The sequence below is a fragment of the Apteryx mantelli genome, chromosome 6 (assembly GCF_036417845.1).
Source record: "Apteryx mantelli isolate bAptMan1 chromosome 6, bAptMan1.hap1, whole genome shotgun sequence".
Taxonomy (NCBI): Eukaryota; Metazoa; Chordata; class Aves; order Apterygiformes; family Apterygidae; genus Apteryx; species Apteryx mantelli.
Window position 1 is genome coordinate 5,401,691 of NC_089983.1, and position 22,835 is coordinate 5,424,525.

Consider the following 22,835-nt stretch of genomic DNA (forward strand, 5'->3'; position numbering starts at 1 on the left):
TTGTGTTGGGCTTGTCTTCTTGTCCCAGGTTCCTAAAAAATACATTAAGGTATGTCTTCCAGAGAGCAAAACAAGAACTGGCTTACCATGAGAACAGCTAAGAAGAGAAGACACTTCCTAAACAAATGCCCTTACCAGAGATCAGAGAGGTGTTTCGCAGGACAGTCACCCAAGAGACCCCCTTTGACTAGGGCATGAGTAATGTGTGTCCTCCCAAAATAGCCTTTACATGTTCAGTAAGTTACCATCATGAATATAGACAACAATGATGGAAACAATTCTATCTTTTTGTCATCTTGTCCCTTAACCTACCTTCTTTCTAAATATATAATGGAGCCTTATTGCTCTCATATTCCTTAAATGCTCCAGTAGAGAGCCTTTTTCCAAGGCACGTCTGATCTGAGGTTTATCAGGTGGAAGTTTTTGTTCCTAGTCATTTCTACAGAGCAGGTATAGTGCAGCCAATAGCTTCTCCGTGTGATTTAGAGGGAGAAGCAGCTTCATCATCATACGTCTCCCTTCAGCATTTCTAATAAGTCCACTGGAAGGTGTAATAGCTGGATACTGCGGGTGACAGATTGGGCTGGTGCTTTCCTGAGAATGAACCTGGGATTACTCCTGGACCAAGGCAAGCTGTAAGACTTTAACACCTCCTAGAAACAACCAGTAGGATGTTAAACCGTGTCATCTTCTGCTGGGAAATGGAAGGATCTATAAGGTATTGCTGATTTTCAGAAATGAAGCATTCCCTGGGGTCTCTGAGCAAACAAGCAAACAAAGAATTCAAAGGAAGACAAAGTATTATTCCATCCAACAGTAATTAATTGTTTTCTGTTCTCTTTTAAGGATACTTCAGCTGTAAATGGCAAGGTGACTGGTTTTAACAGTATATCTCATTGTCACCATCAGTGTTACTCAACAGCCGTTTTTTCCCTTCCTTTCTTCCTTTTTTTTCTTCTCTGCTGTTTTTTCCTCCATATTATCTTCAGACTGGTATCTTTCAGGACTGCCCCTCCATGCACAGTCTCTGGTTGGTGGAGAACGGGTCTCCCCTTCAATACACAAACTCCGGCAGCATCGCCCGTTGGGGCGCACGCAGTCTGCTCCCCTTCCCCAGAACGCCCAGGCCCTCCAGCAGTTAGTGATCCAGCAGCAGCATCAACAGTTTTTGGAGAAACATAAACAGCAATTCCAGCAACAGCAACTACACATCAACAAGGTAGGCATGATGCTTCCAAAGTATTTCTTACTCATACAGCATCAACACCGTCTTTAGCCAACGCTGTTTGTTTCTTGTGCTGTAATGTGTGTGGCCTCTAACTCCATTATCAATTGGCCTTCATCCTTAAACCTCTTTTTCATGATTTTGAGGGATATACCAGTGAGGATGTGGGTGTGCATCACCAAGGTGAGGATCAATACCTCTGTTGCAGGTAGCGGAAAGCTAGTACAATTCAAATTTGGAGCTTTCCAGTAATGCTTTTTGAAGTTGTCATTGCCGCCATCCATCCACATCAGCGTCTTTGCCTGTTTTGTAGTAAAGAACATAAAATGTTGTCAAGGTATATGGGGAAAATATATATTGTGCATATATTCAGCGCTAAAGGGAGAAGTAGCAGTAGTATGAATCTGAGGGAGAAAAAAGGGAGAAATTTCAGGTGAGAACAGAAAATAATTGAAAGTGAAGATACTCAGATTTACTAAAGCATTTTTCACTGGGATTACTTTGAAAAGAGAATAGCTGTTCTCATATCCAGTCCAAATTCTCTTTAACTATGGCCCTGTGTAAAGCATTATAGTTTCCTATCCATTTTATCTCCTGAAAATGGGGACAGTATTGCTGTGCATCCTGCAGGGGTTGTTTTGAAGATTAATTAGATGTGATTCAAAATTGCTTTGAAGAAAGAAAGCACTACATTTATTATCTTGCTCTCTGTAAATCACTTAGGGAACATCAGGTGAACATTGCAGCATGCCATTCATCAATGCACAGGTTTTGCAATTGCTATGCAGCCAAAATCGTCTGGCCGGGCATCCCAATATTATGCCTGAAGTGAAAGCAAAAGCTGCTTTGAGATGATTACATGGGTATGGATTAAAAAAGACAAAATGTATTCTGATTTTATTTTTTTATTTTTTTTAGTCCATCAGAAAGTAAAACTCACCTTTTAAGTGCAAGAGATCTGATCACAAGTGGTATGAATGGAGCTGCTACAATTTACACCAGCTGAGATTTTGTCCTGGTATTTCAGCAGCGAAAGTCTTGCAGTATAAAAGGGCTGTTGGGGGAAGGGGAAATCAGTCATAATCAGTCTGATATTCCTCTGACCCTTTGTGATTTCTACGGTTATGTTTAGGCTTTTCGAAAGATTATTCTCAAGGACTTCCAGACATGGTTTTCTTTTAGAAACAAGCAAATCCAGTAGTAGGTTTCAGACTGAAGGCCAAATGTGATGGCAGGCTTGCTTTGCAGATTGCTGTGGTTTCTTTTTTGGTGGCGATTTCTGCAAATATTTCCACCGTTCCTGTCATCTGAGAAAATATAACTACTGGGAGCTGGATTCACTTGATTGTGTGGTGGCCCATTAGGAAAAAAAAAAAAAAAAAACTTTCCAGTAAGGAGAAAGAGACAATTTAAAGAAAGAAACTCTCCCCCCCCCCCAAAAAAAAAACCCTTTGTTTATAGAAGAGAGCTCAGGCAGGATGATTACACAAGTTGCTGACGTCAATCGTGTACTTCTGGATATCTGCCACTAGGTACCGCGTGTGCCAGCCCTGGACTTCATTCAGCCTCACACACCACCGTGGCATGGAGCTGCTGTTGCCATAGGAATTTAGCTTAGCCCACGCCAAATGTCCTTTGCGTAATGAACCTTAAGATGGGGATCGTCAGGCTCGAGGCGTTAGGTACGACTCCTTTGCTAGGAAAGAAGTTGCAGGTCAGCGGCTGGTTTGTTTTAGGTTTTGAGGCTTTCCGTTGCCAACCCTTGTGAGCGTCCAAAGGCTTCACTGTGACGTACCAACTGCACTCATTCAGGCTTTCGCTTAGACCTCCCAAGAGTTTGAGCCTATGCATGATTTGAGTCGATTAATTTTTTTATTTTTTTTTTCTTCCAGAGTTGGAAATTCAGCTTTGTTACAATTCTGATATATCACACCTAGGGGAGAAGTTGCAGGGGGGAGCATGATTAAACTAAATGCACAAGGACCATTTCCATGTGTTTGGTTTATTTAAGTGATGAGTTAGAATCATCTAGTAACTAACTCTGTATGTGTGTGGCAAATTTATCCCATGGGATAGCATCCAATTGCTGACATAGAAAAAGACTTTTCCCAGACACACAGATATTTTAAGACCCTTGTGTGTAGGAGAGTAAGGGCACAACTAAAAATAATATAATAGATTGCTGCCTTTTAATTATTAGCAGAACTGACAGAACTGTCTGTTGTTAAATGTGTTGTATTTCCTGTAAATAATACGAGGCTGCTTTTGATAGCTTGTAATTTTTCCTAACTTTAAGCCTTTGGCCTTAAGCTTTCCCTGTTAGGTGTCTACATCAGATTAAATTTTTGAGAAAATTGCAGCCCAAACAAGTCTGGCTGTTTCCAAGAAGGTGGCTAAAGAAAATATGTGGTTTTGCTTATGATTATAAATAATAAGAATAACAATCTAGGGAATTTTTCTGTAGAGCCCTGGTGCCTGAGGCTTTGGAGCAGAGATTTTGTCAAACGGGAAGAATGTGAGGAATGACAGAATGACTGGGGAGGGAAGGAGAGGGCGACGTGAGGGGTTAGGGAGAGTGGTAAGGCTCCCTGGGAAAAGGGGAGTCCCAGCCCAGCCGACCTGGTTGCTGTCACCTGATGGACTCCGTCTGCATTTGCTTTGAGGAGGGAGAAAAAGTAAAAGTGGAGATATGAGAGACATGCATGCAAAATGGAGTGAAAAGAATGTTACTGAAGTTGCAAAGCTGCGCACGCAAGCTAGAAAATAGGAGTAGTTAAGTTTCCCATGCTAGTCTATCTCGCTTCCTTTTTTGCATGCTTTTTCATAGGATTTTTAGTCATCACATGCTATTTCTTTTGCAAGACTCCGAACTTAGTACAGAGGAGAAATGTAAAAACAAGGCTGCTCTTTGATGGAGCCCTCCCTCATTTGTTGCAGAAGTTGGAGGACACGTAAGGAAGGAAGGGGTTTGCTGGAAGAGGAAAAAGGGCCTTAGAGTTAAGGCTGTTTAACGTCATCACGGAGAATTGGCTTTTACCTCCCTGTCACAGAGCTGTGTGAGGTTGAGCTGTTCCGTTAAGCCAGCGTGCTCCTGCAGGGTGGCAGTTGGCAAACCACGGCATACCGTTCATTTTCTGAACGCCCTTTTTGGGCCATCTGGTCCACGTTGTACAAAAGCAGGGCTCCTAGCTGTAAAGGTGTGCTTGTGCATCCAAAATGCATGATGTTAAAATCAACATATCGAACTGGAACACCAAGTACGGCACTTTGAGCACAATCTCTGCTTTGGCTCCTTATTTGATGAAATGAAAGCAGTAGCTCCCCTCCTGCCTCTCGTGAAGACAGATATGTTAATATTTGCAAAGCACTTGGGTGCTCCAGTGATGAACACACTACAAAACACATGTAGAAGTCAACAGCTCTTTCTCCTGAACCAGGGTTTGATACACTAAATAAGACTCTGGATAAAGTACTGAATGACTACTTGTTAATTGAGCTCTGTGCAACCTCTGATCTGAGCGAGGCATGTGTCCTAAAAGAATAAATACCAACCAGTCTTGCAGTCCTGAAAAGAAAAGCTTTATCTTTGCACAGGAAAACTGATCTGAAATGGCACAAATAAGATGAATGCTTATATTTCCTACCTTTTTCAACATTCAAAACCTCGAGAATGTTCTTTTAACACGGTTGCAGGGGATTTGGTGGGGGGGAGGGCGGGAAGGAAATGGGACTGTGATTTTACTGTATGATAAGTATATGCAGCAATACCAGCATCATCTCATCTTCAGCAATTATGATTTCTGTGCAGACTTCCATCTCTTTTAAGATGCAAATCGTAGTCTTTTATGCGCAAGAGATGAACAGGGATTTGCTCGTGGTTCTCTGTGGTGCTCTGGGCTAGCATTCAGAAGGGTATTTCTGTCTTGAGAGTATTCTGGTAACCTTTCAGGATCGGATAAAATAATTCCACACGGCAGCAATCTTTTAGTGGACCGCAGTTATTTCTGAGTTAAAAGATGAGGTTTTCAATGTGATAGGTCTGGAAGTAGCAATCACCTCTCTAAACAGAAATATGCAAGTGAATTTCCTTAAATCCTGTGCCAGAATACTCCGCTTTTTACCTTTCTTTAGTGAAGATGAGTGTTTTGGCTTCAGTCCATTGAATGTATAATGCACAGAAGCCTGAACAGAACAGTTGATCTTCCTTTTAGTCCTGAATTATACTTTTAAGCAAATTAACACGGGAGCTTCAGTGGTTAAGTTATGGTTGTTTTGGGTAAAACCCATTTTTAGCAGTCTCTGGAAAGAGTGGTGTTTCTTCTGCAGTGGCAACATATATATGCCAGACTACAGTGCCTTGACTTGTCTGTGGTGCAGCAGTGTTGGGAGGATACATTTTATTAACAACTAGAACTTAACCTTGTTGTTTCCTGATTTTTCCCCCTTTTTGGAACACATTAACTGCTTAGCCTTAAATGACTCCTGAAGTAGCTTTTAATATTTAATGTTTAATTTGTAATCTTGGAAAAATACAGTGTTTTAGATTGTATTGCCCAGCACTTAGACAGAGCTATTACCCTTTGAACAGTTTAAGGGAAGCCTATTTTGACATAATCTTCACTCATTTATTAGCCAGAACACCGTCCTTTCTTTTTTCGCCCTTCACTTTGTCTTTTCTTTGTCATATAAAGTAGCAAAATTCTTTCATCTCTTGCAAAAATGCCAGGGACCTAGGTGGCTTGTGGAGCCCAAACATAACATTGGGTATAATAAGCGTTGAAAAGATCTCCTGGAAAGCTCATTCAGTATTCCTGATATGTCTCTCCCTCAGTGGAATATAAAATGCAGTTCAGCAGGACATGAGGAGCTTGGGCTTCCTGCCTGTCTGTTTCTTCGCCCCTACAATGGCGTAAATGATGTTGAGCAGTTTTGCCAGCAGCCGCTGTTCCATGGGATGTTTGTTGCGGGAAATCTGGCGACATGGCAAGATGTGCCTGATATAATCAAGTCCGTAAGCCCACTTATTTGGGAGAGGGGAGGAAGAAAACAGCTTCTGATGATTGCAAGGTGTTGTTTTCTTGCTCCCCCTCCTTTCCCTCTGCAGGCAGTCAGTGTTGCTTGATTCATTGCAGTTCAGTTGTTCCCTCTCATCCAGGCACAGAGGCAAGCATTCCCTTGGCCCTTCCAGCAGGTAGCCTGCTTCAGATAGTTATTTTTTTCCCCACTGTCCAATCACTTCAGGAAAAAAAAAAAAAAAAAGAGATTTTTTTCTAGGCTTCATCTCCTGCAGAACATGCTGCCAACTCACTATGTGTCGTATGTCCAGCTCTGCCTCTCCCCGTCATTCCTTATCATCTCTTGTTTCTCTTTGGTCTATGAAAGTTAAAAATTAAAAAGTCCCCACTCGGCAAGGGGTACCTCACATGGCTAGAACCATACTGGATAGGCAGAAGAGCAGGGCTTGTGTTGCCATTGCTGAGTGATTAATTCAAGTCCTCAGCAATATGTTCTCTTCTTCAAATGCTTGTCCACATGCCCACTCCCCTGTGGATGCAGTCTGTCTTCTGTCTTCCAGCTTGTGATTTTCTTTCCCTTGAGCAACCCAAATAACGTACCTGCTCCACAGTACATTCTTCTTGCTTCTTAATTCCTAGCCACTTCCTTGACTCAAGACAGGCATTTTCTTGGCTGGCTGTCTCAGGATGCCTTTGAGTTAAGCCGTTGTCTTCTTTTTATCTCCTGTTTTTTTTCTTTTTCACCAGAGCTGTCTCCCCAGTCCAAAGTTGTTCTCTTTCCTCCCTGTTTCACTTCTTTTTTCCCTGAGTTTGTTCTTCTTGATCTCCAGAGGAAGGAAAGTGAGGTTTCCACTTGGTTCTGCAGAGCGTGGCACAGTCACAACTGTGCAAAAGTCAGTTTTTCTCCCTTGCCCCCTGACTTTTCCTCTGGTCACTGGGATATTATGTGGTGTCCCACCAACTCTTGTATCTCTCACAGTGCTGTTCAAGAGGGAGGAGGAGACTGCATGGCTGATCTTAGCAGTACAAGGAAGGTGGATGCTGGCTGCATCCATGCTGGTGTGTTCTGCTGTTTCACCCTGTTCACCCAAAACAAAGGGAAGTCACTCCACCCAGCAGGGTTTGCTCTGCATTTCCCAGGATGGTTCTCAACAATAATGCTGTCTTGTCCACCTTCCAGCACAGTCTTATCTGCACAAGTTTTTGACCAGATGTACTTATTTGGCAAAGTGGAATGGGCTTTTGGCATGGTTTCAAGCACGATTTCTTTGAGCTTCCATTACCCGTAGATAACTCTTGGGTGAGTTGTATGATAGTGTGATGGTCTATCCTTCAGTCTGAAGGTGCGTGCGGTTGTGATTTCAGCCTCCTGTCTGTGTCCTTTTTATAGTCAGTCAGTCCAGTGATGCTGAAGTTTCTGAAGGTATTCCCTCCAGCAGAGGTGCCCTTTCCCAAAAGACTTTTACTAACGTTGTATCTGAAAGCAGTCCACTCAGGGATTCAAACCTGTAGCAGCTTGTTCCCTGCCTTGGGTAACCATTTCCATGATGAGCAACACTACAGAAGTGCCACAGCCCTGTGTTGGACTCCTACACTGGAAGAGATCTTGAGAGTCGATCTAACTCAAGTTTTACCTAAAGTCATGACCAAATTTCATCTCTGTCAGTCGTAGACAGCTGAGGTGTTCTGTCACATTCATTGTTGAAGGAACGTTGTCCTTCAGTTATGTAGGACCAGAAGTTTCCTCTATAACTGCTTGTTTTCTTCAGGGAAGGGTTCAAAAGTGCACAATTCCATCAGAGTTGGTCTGTCAAGATAGGAAGCTTTGCTATATGTTCTTATGGAAGTTCTTCAGCTCTTCATCTGCTTCCGGAGGAGCTCATGACCTGCTGTTTAGGACCAAACAGGTCTCTGTGACACTTGCTGTCCAAAGTAAAAAATGCATTAGTTGGATCCTAGGAACTTCTCAAGCGTTTTTGCATTGGGGATTCTTGATTACTCTGTGATTACTTTATGAGAGGTGGTAGAAAGTCATACTTGTAATGCACTATGAGGGTTTCCCTGTTCATTTCAGAGAAGCTCTTTGTAAAAAAAACTTATGCAGAACAGTTTCATAAATTTCAAAAAATATAAAATGTTAAGAGCTCTCTCCCATGTTTGTAGCCTGTTTGGCAGTGTCTGCAGACTTCCCAGTGTCCTAAGAGAAGGTATCAGTAGATAGAATATGGTCCCTTTCAGATTTCAAATGAGCTGAAATTTTAGTAGCAAAGAAACACAACCATTTTTTTTTTCCTTATGAGGCGTTTCACAGAAAAACAATTAATTCTTTGGATTTTCTTTATTGGGACCTGACATTGCCATGATTTTTTTCCCCATTCTTTGTATTCTGAAGAGGTAGATGAGGGATCTGGCCTGGTGATATCTAGTCTTTTAAAAATGCTTGTAAATTGAGATGTCTAGTTTCTTTTGCACTGAAACAGCTGTTCAAGGCTAGAAAGGCAGTGCTCTTAACAATGTTTTATGGTGGCAGTATGTGATAGCTAGAGGAGATTGTGTTTGAAAAGAGGGGAATAACCTCATTGCAAAGGGTGCTAGAAATCTACTTCAGGTAAGAGTTGTTTATGGTGCATTGAATAACTGTTTATTATTTCAGATATATTTGTAAATATTTTAAATACCATCTTGACTTTATGTTCAGTCCCTTGCACTTACATTATCTTAGTTTTTTCTTAAACTATTATCTTGATTTTAACACAAGCACATACTCATAAAATTCCAGAAACGGAAGCTTTTCAGGGAGCATTAATGGATCTGGGATGCACACCCTTATGGAGTATGTTCTTAACAAAGTACATACTTTGCAAAATTTTGCTTTAAGGAGAATGAACTGTAGCGGCTAGGACAAATGGCATGCCAGGAGATTCCATTTACATTGGGAGAGCAACCTAAATGGTTGAAATGTCCTTGTTGTTGGCCACTTGATCTTTCAACCTTAACTGTAGCATTTTACACGTGTTTTTCATTTAATTCTTTACATTTTTATGGAGTTGAAATAATTGAAATCTTACAGGGAATTGCATTGCTTCTCATTTCCATTATGTTTGACAATGACATTGTAAGTTATTTTCCCAGCAATTACTCATCTTGCATAGTTCACAAGTTCATAGGTATCAAGTTCAAAGCTCAAGACTTGCAGTCTAAGCAGGAAAAAAAAATAGCAGAAGGTGATTCATGGTGATTTAATATCTTTAAAACAGATTTTATTCAGCTAGCCTGAGAGTGTTTCAGGTTAATGTGGCTTGGTTATCCAACGTGTATTACAGGTAATGAAATGGGGGCGAGCAGGGTAGGGAACGTCACAAAGGTCATTGAGAAGTTTTGATGAGTATTAAAGGACAAAATTGTTGGCTGTCATTAAGAGGGGTGAGCTGTATGGGGGCAGTCATGTGAACCCCACAGGGTTTTGTCTTAAGCTTCTAGGCTAGATATTGCCCTTCCTTGTATATTGCTCCTCATAGGAGTCAAGACATCCACAACTCAGTAATCCACAAAGTGCTGGAAAGATGTGGCCCTACTTTCTGGTTCTCACAGTGCTTGAATATTAAAAGAAGCTTTGAGCCCCAGTTATCAGAGATCCTCTGCTCCAGTTATGAGCAATCCCTCGCCGTCCTCCGTGCATCGATTGCTGGCATTTAATCCTTTATATGGCCTTTGTATGCCTAATCCTGCTTTGTATAGGTTTACTTGAGTTATATCACAGAGCCTTTCTTCCTAAGTTTAGAGGAAAAGTGATGGTTTCAAGTTTAGGCCGGTGTTCTTCAGTCAACAAGTTACTTATGAATAGTTGCTCCTTCTGCATATGTTCAATAAATGTGTTTTGATTTAGCTTTATTAGATTTAAAATCAGTATTGCTTTTCATACCAATGACCTAATCCGTATTAAAGCTCTACCCTGACAACTTTCAAAGTTCAGCAATTTTCTTTATAAGCCTATGAAATGGGTACAGTTTGTGCTCTTTTAAGGAGAGAAATGATTTATTTACCTGTGCTGGATTTAAAAACAGTTTACAGATTTTTTTTGCTCCAAATAAAAATCACTAGCAGGCTGAGACTTAAGAACTGTGAATTTTATCTTGCTGCTGAACTTTCAAAAGCTTGAGCCTGTGTGAATTACAGTGAAAATTATATTGTTGCCTTTATTTTAGCAGGTGCTTTCAGAGAAGTTAATTTCCAGAGAAGTTCACTACCTCTAGTTAAGAAAGTCTGGTTAGAATGACTCTTTTACTTCTTGCTGTTTGTTTCTGTACAGAAGTTTAGTGTCCTCAATTTTCTCTGAACTAAACTGTTAAGAGTACAAACTTCAAAGGTGTCTGTATGATGGCATCTCATTTTATAAGATAAAATTTATGGGGTAATTCAAAAAGAAACTGAGCAAACAGGAAAGCAGAAACCCCTTAGAGGGTTGGTCTGTCATTTACTTTTTCTGGATTTTAATTGCCAAATGTAGTGATGGATCTTGTGCATCTCCTTTGTGGATTTGCGAATGGAGTAGCATCCATATCTGTGTAGGCTTAAGAGATTCTAATTTCTTTAGGGCTAAATCAAGCGCATCATTACTTGGGACACAGGATTTCTATGATAGCACTTAATACCAAGGTTGATCTGATCTTTCTCTTGCGCTGTTGTTTTGGACGTCATTTATAAGATACGAGTTGTATATCACAATTTTTGCTTTCCTGAAGCTGACTCCTTGAGGGGAACACAGTCAGCTTTAACTCTGATGGGTTATACTTCATCAGTTAACCTGTTGGATGTTTTCAGATCATATCAAAACCTAATGAGCCAGCTCGCCAGCATGAAAGCCACCCTGAGGAGACGGAAGAAGAGTTACGGGAACACCAAGCCCTTCTGGAGGAGCCATACAGCGACAGAGTCGCAAGCCAGAAGGAGGCCCCAGGGCTAGCCAACATGGTGCAAGTGAAGCAAGAACCCATTGAGAGCGATGAGGAGGAAGCAGAGCCACAGCAGGAGCTGGAGCCTGGGCAGAGGCAGGCCGAACAGGAGCTGCTCTTCCGTCAGGTGAGCTCTCAAAACGTCGTCAAGGGGGGAGTGCTGACGCTCTCTCTGCTCTCCCGTGACAAAGATGTGAAAAATTAAGGATATGTCCATGGGCACGATACCAGTGAACTGGGAAAAGTACAGTGGCTAGAAGTGTACTGTATGCCCTGGTGATGAAGTTGAGGAGTTTAGCAGCGTATTGAGTGACGGGATTCAACCTAAGTACCGTTACTGTGAATTAAAATCAAGTAGATAGGTGTCTGTGAGGTGAGAGAGAGTTGGAGCTGCTAGGAGTAATGTCTGCAATCTCTGTTAGCTAACTGTACAAAAATATAGCTGCAACTGACCCGAATATCTAAGTTTAGTAAGTTCAAAATAGTTCAAGATTTTCCCAGGCTTTGAATGGTAGATTTTAATCATCATATAGGACTGAGCCCTCCATTTATAGGTAGAAAGTGAGAAGGTTAGCACTAAACTAATTTCACGCATACACTCGTGCTTGCACCCACTTAACTAAGGCTAGTAGCATGTGGTCTATATAGATGACTAGACCTGATATTCATAAATGCACTATTACACGTTCTGACATAGGGTGAGGGGAAAAAAAGCCTTGCAGTGAAGCGGCGCTGTTGATTTACAGAGTGAATTCCTGCATTATCACAGTGACCGTTTGGGACTTGGTTCCCTGTGACTGCCTAATACCACTCTAACAGAGAGAAGCTAAGGGAACCAGCTCTTGAGGGTTTGCCAAATAAAGAAATCTTCAGATAAAGTCAGTGCCATCCCTTCCTGGAGTCACCTTGTCATCTCCAAAGTCACAGGAAGGGGAATCTGGATCGGGTATGCAAAGTATAGTCAGTGTGCTTGTAGTCCCAGACCCACTTTGTTTCTTTAGGAAGACAAAATATGTCTTAACATTTTTCATCACTGTGGTTGCCATTAGCTGAGGATTTTACTTCAGCCCAATTTTGTTAAAACCGATTAACTGCTCCAAAGAGCAGCTGGATAAAGAGACTGGGTGACAAGTTTTGTTGAAGGGGATTCTCTCTTCATAACTGCAGATCCCAGAGATCTCAGCTGCGCTAGCCTTTGTGGGTAAAAAAAAGCAGAGGCGTAGTAATAAATCCAATCAAGGTGTAGTATGGATTGATCTCCCTAGTTCTGTGTCTGTCTCCCCAAAGCAGCCTGTCATTGTAGCAGTCATGCGGATGAGAAGGTGTCGATTCTCCTAAGGTAACCCTGCTCTGCTCACATTTGCAGTCCTTAAAACTGAGCATCTGACTATCTAGAGCCTTGTGTAACCCCTGGATGGGATCTTCAGCCAGGAACAGATAGCTATATCGATGCCAGGGTGTAGCGCTCTGAGCAAATGCACAGCCCTTGGCTAGGGAAAGCAGACTTGTGCCAAACTTACAGTTGCAATGTCTGTGAATTAGGCATAAGTCGGTTGCTCTTTGTGACAATTTGCATCTAGCTGCTCCCTGCCACCTCCCTAGCACTGCAGAGTTGATGCACGTGTCCCACATGAACATCGCTGGCTATTGCTCAGAGAAGGTATTTTCAGTTCCTAGTCAGATAGTGTTAGCTTCATAACAGTGCTGCCTCGGAGGATCAAGGCCGTTGGCAGTCATGCTTAAGCAAGGCATTATTTCTTTGATCTGGGCACCATTGCCTTATAAAAAAAAAAAAAAAGAAACAAAATTTAATATGCTGCTAATGATGGATTGCAGTGAAGTCATTCCTCTAAATGGGCAGCCTCCCTCTCTAAGTCCTGAATGCGCAGTCCTACCTGAGCAGTCTTGAAAAGAAGTATTTCCTTTGCAATTACTTTCTCTCGGAGAGGAGAGTGAATAAAGAGAGGGAATGGGAACCATGTAGGGCTGTAGTTTTGAATGTAGTCCTTCTTGGGATGCAGTTCAGCTGGACCCATTCCCTGACCAGGTGCATTGCACTGCTAAAGACACCAGTGCAGTGGCAGGGGTGGCACGGGAGTAGGAATAAGTGGCCAGAGCAGAGGGAAGATGATACTGCTTCTTCTAATGACATAGCTAGCATATACCAGCTTCAGGGTTGAGGTTTGACCACGCTGTCATGCCATTTGCCTGACTTCAGTCTAGAGATGTGCACATCTGTGCTGCATAACATGCGTTTGTGCTCATTTGTCAGGTAAATGAGGCAAAACCTGCAAACATGATATTTAAAAATCCTTAAAAAACATTTTATGGAGGCACCACACAGACTTTCAGCAGCTACCCCTTTCTCTTCCCCACAGCAAGCCCTCCTGTTGGAGCAGCAACGCATTCACCAGCTGAGAAACTACCAGGCGTCGCTGGAGGCAGCTGGCGTGCCAGTCTCTTTTGGAGGGCATCGGCCTCTGTCCCGTGCACAGTCCTCGCCTGCCTCGGCCACCTTCCCTATGTCCGTACAGGAGCCACCCACTAAGCCAAGGTTCACAACAGGTAACCTTTTAGGCCACTGGACACTGAATCAGTGGGGCTTTGGTGACCGCTTTGCCTTATGTTATCCTTTTTTGCTTTCAGAAAGCGGGCAGTGATTGTATAGAAGTGGCATTAGAGAGGTCACGCTCCTCTTTTAGGTGGAAAGGTGTACTCTGGTGGGAAAGCTTACTTGCAGCTCTGCTCTGGCCCTGTGTCCATACAAGGCCATCTGTTTGGGGTCTGAATCTCAGCTATGGTTGTAGACTCCATAATGTCCTGTGGTCTTTCAGAATAAGATTCGGTCCTTTTATACCCTGTTGTCCTTCTTTTCCTTTCCCTAGAGAGATAGATACCCTTTAGCCTAGCCAGAAAAGAGTCTGCAAAATTAATAGAAATGTAGCGTAGTACTTAAGTGTGTTCCTCCAGAAAAAAAGGAGTTGAGTTATACACCATGACAAGGCTAATTTAGATGCGAGGAGAGCAGAGCCCGATGTTGTTGAGAAAGGACACCATGCACAATGAGAAAGGTCCTGGGAGACCTAATGCTACCAGGACCTGCGGTATCTATTGACTGTGTTTTCTGCATCTTCTCTAGTCCCTGTGCAATTTCGCGGCATAAGTTAGCTGGTTTGGACTCTATGCCAGACCACCCCTTTCTGTAACACAGTGTCCACCAAGGAGAGGCTGTTCCTGTAGCTTACCCCAAAAAAAAGAAAAAAAGAAAGAAAGGAGGCCAATATCCCTGGCATAGTGTAATGCGTCAGAAAGGTGAGATGAATTGATTATTTCAGGTTGTCAGTGTGCAGAAACAGATTGAAGTGTTTTCTTACCTGCTCTGTCTTCATTTCAGAATTATGACTACAATTCATCTAGTGCAATGCACAAATGGAAGGAAAGTGTTAATCTCCCCACAAAGATTAAAGGCAAAGAATAATTTTTCTTCCCAAATCAATGAAGGCTTGTGACCAACTTTTTTCTTCCCCAAATCCTTTCTGTCTATTCAGTAGCTTTAGTAACAGATAAAAGTTAATTGCATGCAATTTTTCAAGTCCTATGTTGGGGCGTTAAACAGACTTATTTTAGTGTTCACTGCTTTTCCAGTCCTCTCTCCCCCAAACGTCAAGCTCTATTTTATGAATGAACGTTTTGCCGTGTGGTGTGCACCCTGGGGAGAGGAGAGAAAAAAAAGAAGAAAAAAATGTTGCCTTAAATAAGGGTAACTCATGATTTTGTTTCCCTTTGATTTATCCATTTAATCTTACTTTAACCCATACTTTTTGCATCATTAAAATCAGCACTGTGGGTTGGGTTTGTTTACAGACTCTGATGGTATAGTAAGAATGATATGTTACATATGACTTTCTTCTTCAGCTGTTAGGTCCAGAGTGGGAAGCATATGCAATCAGCTTTCTAAAAGCCCAAGTAGCATCTAATTTTTGAAGATCAGCCCTTCAAGTCTGTATTTGTTGCTAAGAGTTAAATCTTGAATTTTTGGTGACCTGAATTTCTAATACGACTGGTTGCAGCATCAGAAGGAACAAGGTTATTCTAGAGTTTGGCTTTTGCCAAGGATACAAAGAAGGGTAGGCCCCTGGCTCCCAATCAAACAAGATGAAACTTGAGCATATGATACACTTAGCCCCAAATCTTGATGCTTTGAAACAAGGAAGGAAGCCTGGCCCTACTTTAAGAGATTGTTCATTCCTTTTCTTTCTTCCCTTCTCCTCCTTCTGGTATTTAAGTTGTCTTGTCAATCATGTGCAAGACTTTGAATGTACAATAGCATTTCCTACCAGAGGATATACGTTTTAGTCAAATATGTGCCACTGAATTTCATTAAAAATTATATAAGAATGTAGTAGTAAGATTTTGAAGTGTACTGCTTTGAAAAGACACTTAAAATTTTATGATTTATTTTCCTTGGCAGTAGGGTAAAAAAAGTGGCTTAAAATAAAAAGCAGAATATCACGTTGCTGTTATACAGTACCGGACATTTACTTAATCCAGTTCAGTGGTATGAAGAATGCTTAGTGTCTTTTACCTGTTAAACATCCTTTTCATAGCATTTAGCCATGTTAAGTGTCAAAGGCTTGATTTTCCACTGATTTTCCATTGTGCAGTCCTTTACATTTGTGCTACGTGAATGGAGAAGGAAAGAGGCAATAAGATGCTGTCAAGGAAGAAAGCGTCATTTGGCATGCGCTGACGCTAGTAAAGACGCAGGGCATGAAAGGTGAGATGACAGTTGCCAGATTCATGGAAACTGGATGCAAGAAAGTTTTCAGGAGGAATAATTTTTTTCCCCCTTGCTTTTCTTTATGCTTGAACAAATAGTCCATTTAAATCCCTCTCCACACTCAGGCCATGAAACCTCTGTGTTTACTTCTCCAGGAGAAGTCCTTCAGACAAGCCTAGTTACTGTATGCCCACCAATGGGAAGGAAGGAGTAGTTTAATTAGCTGCCACTATTCCCTTATAGTGGCTGGAAAAAAAGAGCACACAAGCATAGAAAGGAAAACCAGACGTTTCAGATGTTGAGCATGTGTGCATGGCTTAGATTGGTTCTGCTTTCTTGAAGTTGTCTACTGTGTATCAAAGATAGTGTGTTTGGAGGTGGATGCTAAGCCTTAATCACTAGGATTGAACTATTCTTTGAAGGGCAGGAAATTAAAGTCTTAGTTATTTTTCAAAAAGCAAGCAGTGCTGAAGTGCATTAGGCTTCTCAGTCTGTCTGAGAAGCGACTGCTTTTGAGACCGATTCTACCATAATTATGTGCTCTGGGTTTCATAGAAATTAAGATTTGAATTGCTGTGATCTTTTTGTGAGATGGTTGGAGAAAAGAAACCTGTTCAATGGCCCTGATGAAGGAAACCAAGATTACTCTAGCCACAAGTATGGCTGCTCCGAGATCAGTTATTGTCCAACAGACAAGGAATTCTTCATCACTTTTACGTTCAGAATGTTGTACAGAAAATCCTAATGTTTTCTCTGAATGGAGTTAGCCAGGTGGCTTGAAATCCTGTTGTTTTATGTGTAATTTATTCTCCTGTCTCTGGCAGTGGCTGGTACCTGCAACTTCAAAGGTATAAGAAAAGAACAACATAACACACCTCTCAAACACGATGTGCATTACTGCACGTGAAAGTTGAAAGCGATGCCCTTCCTGATGTCTTCGAGGCAATCAGTTTTATGTCCTGCAGCATGACACTTAATTTTCCTTCATACTAGCGTATAAAAAGAAAGCTAGCCCTTGAACTTGCCCTCGCTAGCAAAGTAACCCTCTTGACTTTAATGAATACTTCTGCATGCAATGTTCCACACACTTGAATAAGACTTCTCAGGTTAGGCCATTAATTTGCATAGCTCCAATTATCTAGTCTCTGATCTGCTGTAAAAATGGTTCCACAAATTATTCTGATGTTCTGCATTAAAGTATTTTTCATTTACGATGAAGGCATTTATTCTCTCCTGTGCAGAGCAATATAATTATCTGAGCCTCAAATCATATGTTTGTTCTGCCAAGAAAAGCGAGTCGGTTAGGCTTTAGTGCTGACCTTTAAAAATGATTGTTCTCATGTCTTAAGGAGTATTGCTTCCAGCACCATTTAATTTAACTCGTAATGGCCAATGTAGTTTAGTATTTTAAGCTTAAATTGTCAAGCTTTGCTTTGTGTGTCTTCATTTGAGTGTCCCCAACCACAGGGAGGAACTTGGAACAGTTCCATTCTTTCCTGTGGTTTAATTTAAAAAAAAACAAAAACATTGAGTGATACATGATTACAGTGCAGAAGAACTTCATTGAGCCACTGCTGTTATCACTGAATCACTGGGAAAGGACGAAGTTTATAACTCAGCCAAATTACTTAATCCCCACTGTTGTCCCTGTTAACTTAACCGATAGGGATGTGTAGGCATCCTACCACCACCTTTTCTGAAAACTTTTTTTTTAACCCCTTAGGGTCCCCCCAAGTACGTGACCAGGAAGAGTGTTGTAAGGATGCGAATTGTGCAAGTTTGGGATGGGAATGCATCAGTCTGAACAAACGTCATGGAAGTCTGTGCAGCAGACATTACTGTCAGATATTCACTCCGTACCACATTTTATACAAATCTTTTAGGGAGATTTTCTGTGTTCTGCATTTCATGGCTCTTCTGGGCTCATTTAGTGTCTTTCTAACTTGAACAGTCTTGGGATGAGGCTCAATTATCAAAATAAAACTTAGATGTGCACATGTATGTTAAACATAAATGTAGTTTTCCAGCACTTGTGGATGTTGATGAAGAGGTGCTGGTTTGGGTGGCTGAGGATCTAGCCCCCAGTTTCCTACTTCTGCCCTTAAAAGTGCAACTCTCTTAGCTAGTGTCAGGTAAGATGACCTGCCAAATTATCCTGACTACCTAGTTCTGAGCTGAAACCAAAACCTCTCCAGAAAACCTGGGAAATAACTGGCAAATCTGGTGCACTGTAGGAAGACAAGGGAGCAACTGAAGAATATAAGGTCAATACGAAAACCTAGTTTTTAATTTTGCACTTATCTTTGGTTGATTCATGTTGGCTTCTTCCCTACAAGGTGTTGCCCAGGTACAAAACAGAGAAGACTCTTCAGCGAGGGGTGCTTTGGCCAGTGTTAGCAAGAATGTCTTCATTTAAGGATTTCACAGTAGGGCTCTCGTTTTGTTGTTCCCCTTTAAAAAAGCTGAGCAATGGTAGGAATAGTGTGTGTATTCGTGCTCTGCTGCAGGATAGGCTCTCTGCCAAGTTGATGCACATGTGAATCCTCACTGCCCTTTGAGGGTGCAGTCCTCGAGGGTGCACTGAAGCCAGTTAACAGAAAGAGCCAGGATTTCACCCAGACTGGTCAGCAGCTGTCTAATAAATGACTTACCTCTTGTTCTTGTTTAAAATTGAGAGTTTGTGTTATGTGTGAGTATATATGTTGAAAGATAGGGTATATATACACATGCACCTTTTACATTAATTCTGTAACATGTAGTTATAGTCCCCATGGATGTCTGGAAGCCAGAGAAGACAGAATCACTTTCCTCTGTTTAGCCACAGCAACTGAGCTGACCTAGTACCTAGTGCACTCCCACATGGACTAGAAAATTATCTACATGGGGACTTTGTCAAACCAAGAAAATGCATGAAGTCCCCTGAAGAATGGTTTCCTTAAAAAAAAAAATTAACCTTGGAGGGAAAACGTGCATGAGCAAAGAAAACGGCAGACTTTGCACTGATTTGAGAACACTTGAACTTCAAAGAACATTGGTGGAAACTCTAGGGGAGTTTTCTTGGGCAGCCATCCTTACCGTTGGGCTACCGCTTCTTCTCAGTTGGCATTTATAATGCTTGATTTTTCCAGCAGCTTCTCATAAAGTTTGCTTTGAATCAAACCTGGGAGACCTTTACAGAGCTTTATAATACAATCTTATTTAACTGAACTTTGGCTAGCCCAGTCAATTAACCAGGGCTCTGTTCTCTTCCTAGAACTCAGTGTGGGTTTTTTTCTCCCTTTGCACTCACCTACAGCAAAGTGAGGAGTTGCCAGATACCTTCCCTAAGGCTGAATAGCTGAAAGTGTCAGTGCAAGAGTTTTCTGTGCAGGGGGAAAACCAAATTTTTTGGTGGGAGAACATGCCTACGCTCAGGCAAGAAAGGTGTGATTCCAGCTTAAGTCAAAATAGCTGGCTTGGGTACATGCAGCAGCATGGAGCTCAGCTCCAGGCTACATGTCCATGTATCTTCTCAGAGACTTTTTTTTTTAATGGGCCTCTTTGAACTCCTCGCAGTTGCAAATTGTGCTGTTTATCAGTACTTGAAGCAGTTGCATGAAAGCCAGCGCAGGGAAGCTATGCAAGCTGTGTTCATGCCTTCAGCCGCAGCATAGGATATGCTCTTGGGGGAGTGGAGAGGAGCAGCATCAGTTAATGCAGACCCTTTAAAGCTGGGATCCGGGAATACCTTCTGCATCCACGGCTAATTCGAAAGCTTTGGCTTCTCTTCAGGACCTTTGATGGGTGACTTTGTACTGTGTTTTCAGACAAACGTTTCTCACAAGAAACCTTTTTTCCTTGCACCCCCCATTTGTACTATTCTCTGGACCTTTTGGCTGAAGGAAAGGGTAAATTTAAGCGTTTTACTGCATCTCTTTTGCTCAAGTCTTTTGTCACTAAGACTGCATAGCTGTGGAGAAGCTGCTGTTTGTGTTCAGGGGAATATTGGCTACAAAACCCTAACTCCTGTTCCAAAAATGTACCCAGGCAACTCTGGAACATGAACCAAAGTCTCCTACCCTGTTGTCATGCCATAAATACTTGGTAATGCAGGAGGATTTAGCTGCCTGACTCCCACGTTAATGTGAAACAACACTGCTAAATACCTACGTATCGTGCTGAATAATTATTCCCAAGTGTGTGCTAATAGACTTAATTAGTATGTTGTCAAATAATGCTGATGTGAAGGCTTCAGCATAAACTATTTTATGAAACACAATGCCTTCTACCGACCTACTCCTCCTGGTTTTTAATCCCAAACCCTAGAGTCACTTTAGCAACATTTATAAAAGCGCTCAGTGGAAAAGTTGTAACCATCAGTCCCTTTTTAGATCACTTATTTGCACTCGCGTGTCTCTGCTCATCCTTACGCTTTTGTTTGCCACCTCCTTCTGTCAGCCTTATGACTTCAGCCTGCGGTGATGCTGGTGATTAATTTCCCTTCCATATTCATTGAGGATTTCTAACGGGAGGAACCGTTGCAGGTTTGGTTGTGTTTCAAAGAAGCTGCCCCCATGGTTTGCAGGATTTTAATTTTTAGAGGTCTGTGGCTCCTGGTAAAATGCACACTACCTTTGTCTGCAAGTGCTCTGCTGAATATAGAGTGCTATAGTCAAAAACTTGAGGGTTTTTTTTTATTTTTCCCCCCATGTATGTGGCAAAGTGGTTGCTTTCCCTGAGAGCAATTTTTGTACCCTCTGCTGCAGGCCTTGTGTACGACACCTTGATGCTGAAACATCAGTGCACCTGTGGAAACACAAACAGCCACCCAGAACACGCGGGGCGAATCCAGAGCATCTGGTCCCGGCTCCAGGAGACAGGTCTCCGCGGCAAGTGCGAGGTAATGGAAGCACCAGCGAGGAGGGACATGAACCGGTTGGTCTGAGAGAAAGGGAAAAAAAGGCGGCTGTAAGCGCCCGATTCTCCTGCCGGCTTGTCTGTAGTGCATTTTTCCGAGCCCGATCCTGGGTTTGGAAGCTAGCATGCCTGCCGACCCTGCCGCTTGCACTGCTCGTTTGCTACCTGGCTGTGCAAGCTTTACGCTGTGCTCCGGTTTTCAATCTTTATAGCTCCAGCTGCGGGCAGCGTCTTGCCATAGGTGACTTGAATTTAATCCATGCCTATGTGACTGTTTCGGCGTGTGTGTATTTAGCTGCCAGGAATGCTTTTCTGGCGAAGTGATTTCGTTGCATCGTGGTGACCGTTCCAAACACACATTTCATAAAACTCTGGAAAATGCTCTTGCCTGCTGTGGATTTCACTGTTTGCAGTGAAGCTGCTCATGTAATTTTTCAGTCCTTTTCCCAGTCCACTGAAAGTCCTTACCAAGTGCTGATGTTTGAAATGACCAAAGATAAGAGCAGAATATGGAGTAAACATGTTGTTTCATTTCTCTTCAGTCATAACAGGAGAAGCTGCCGATCAATGAGTTTGTATTTCTGTTGTTTAATAACAGCAGAATTTTTAATTAAAAAAAAATTTAATACCTTTTTTAAAGTAATGGTCAGCTGAAATGAAGCTATCATAAAAAGAATGAGGTTTGGAGGGCGTAGCTAAGCACTGTTCCATCAAAATAGATTATATAAATTTTGTTGGACATATATGTTTTAAGAGCAAGGCAAGCTAAGAGAAAAGCTTAGACACTAAAATAAGCAGATTAATGATTAATAATAAGCATTAATAGCAATAGTTATTAATAACCAATAGTAGTGTTAATGATAGTAATGATAAATTGATAGTGTTTGTTCCTCAGTTCTCGGAGCATCTAAGGAGAGTGAATCGTACTGTATGTGTGAGTTATGTTGGAACCTGGCTAGAAATATTTTCTGAGCAATCAGAAAATCTGTCCACGTGGTGGCAGCATTGCCATTAGCTAAAGTTCTCCTGTCATGGCCTTATTTATTGCTGAAGAGAGCAAGGAAGAGTTTTAAACCTGTTTGTGTCTGCAAAGACCCATTTAATTGAATTCTGGGATTATTCTGAAAAACCCAAGCACCCCATTGCTGTTGTCAAGCTCCTCAAGAAGCCATAATTAAATCACAGAATGCTAATTGCCTCCTAAATCTCCTAAATGTATGTTACAGATGTTCTCCAATGTGTAAAGTTCTTCATAGCCCGATTCCAAGCAATGGCTGTTTTGTTGCAAAAGTAATCGTTTCCTTAATTTGGTATTTTAGGTTTCTCTTGTGACAGCTCTTGAGGTTGTTCCTGATGTTCACCTCATTTCCGCCTGTGTTTCCCTTCTGAACAGTGGTGAAATTCAACCGTATCTTGATCCTTTTTCTGAAAACCATAAATACGTAACGTTAGCTTCCTTGCCTCAACTCCTGCATTTCCTTTCTTCGACCTGTGTCCTGCCATTTCAGGAGGGCCAGGCACTCTCATGACGCTTGCTTCCTTTCTCTAGTCGGCTTTTCTATTCCTTCATCTCTGCTTTTCCCTCTTGTGTCCAGATCCACGTTAAAATTTTCTTCTTTATCGTAACTTTTCTCCCGGCCTTGCTGGGCGCAACGTTGCCCTCTTTCTCCATCTCCCTTCCACCTCCTCGCTCCACTCCTCTGTTCTCGACAGGCTTTTTTCCTGGCACCACTGACATTGGTACCCTTTCTGGGGTACCAGACCTGTGTAATTTTTTGCATGTTTCAAAGCCGTTTTTTCACGTTCTTTCTGAAAATCTGCTGCTGGAACCTGTTTCTCACTGAGCAGGAAGGAGAGCAAGATGCAACACAGGTTTCCTTTGGCAAAACCTAACTTGGAGTCAGGGGCACTCGCGTGGCAAGGGGATGAATTTTGGACATCAGTGCTCCCCTGCCCCTAGGCTGGGG

At 42.0% G+C, this 22,835-nt stretch overlaps 1 protein-coding gene across 7 annotated transcripts in view; it reads left to right on the top strand.

Moving 5' to 3' along the window:
• Positions 1 to 22,835, top strand: part of HDAC4 (histone deacetylase 4) — a 279,008-nt gene that overhangs the window by 204,241 nt on the left and 51,932 nt on the right. For all 7 annotated transcript variants that reach the window (XM_067298642.1, XM_067298648.1, XM_067298646.1 and 4 more), the window contains 4 exons: positions 990 to 1,219; positions 11,062 to 11,319; positions 13,571 to 13,757; positions 20,718 to 20,851. In XM_067298642.1, coding sequence (XP_067154743.1) covers positions 990 to 1,219; positions 11,062 to 11,319; positions 13,571 to 13,757; positions 20,718 to 20,851 — 809 coding nt within the window. The remainder of the gene's footprint in view (positions 1 to 989; positions 1,220 to 11,061; positions 11,320 to 13,570; positions 13,758 to 20,717; positions 20,852 to 22,835) is intronic.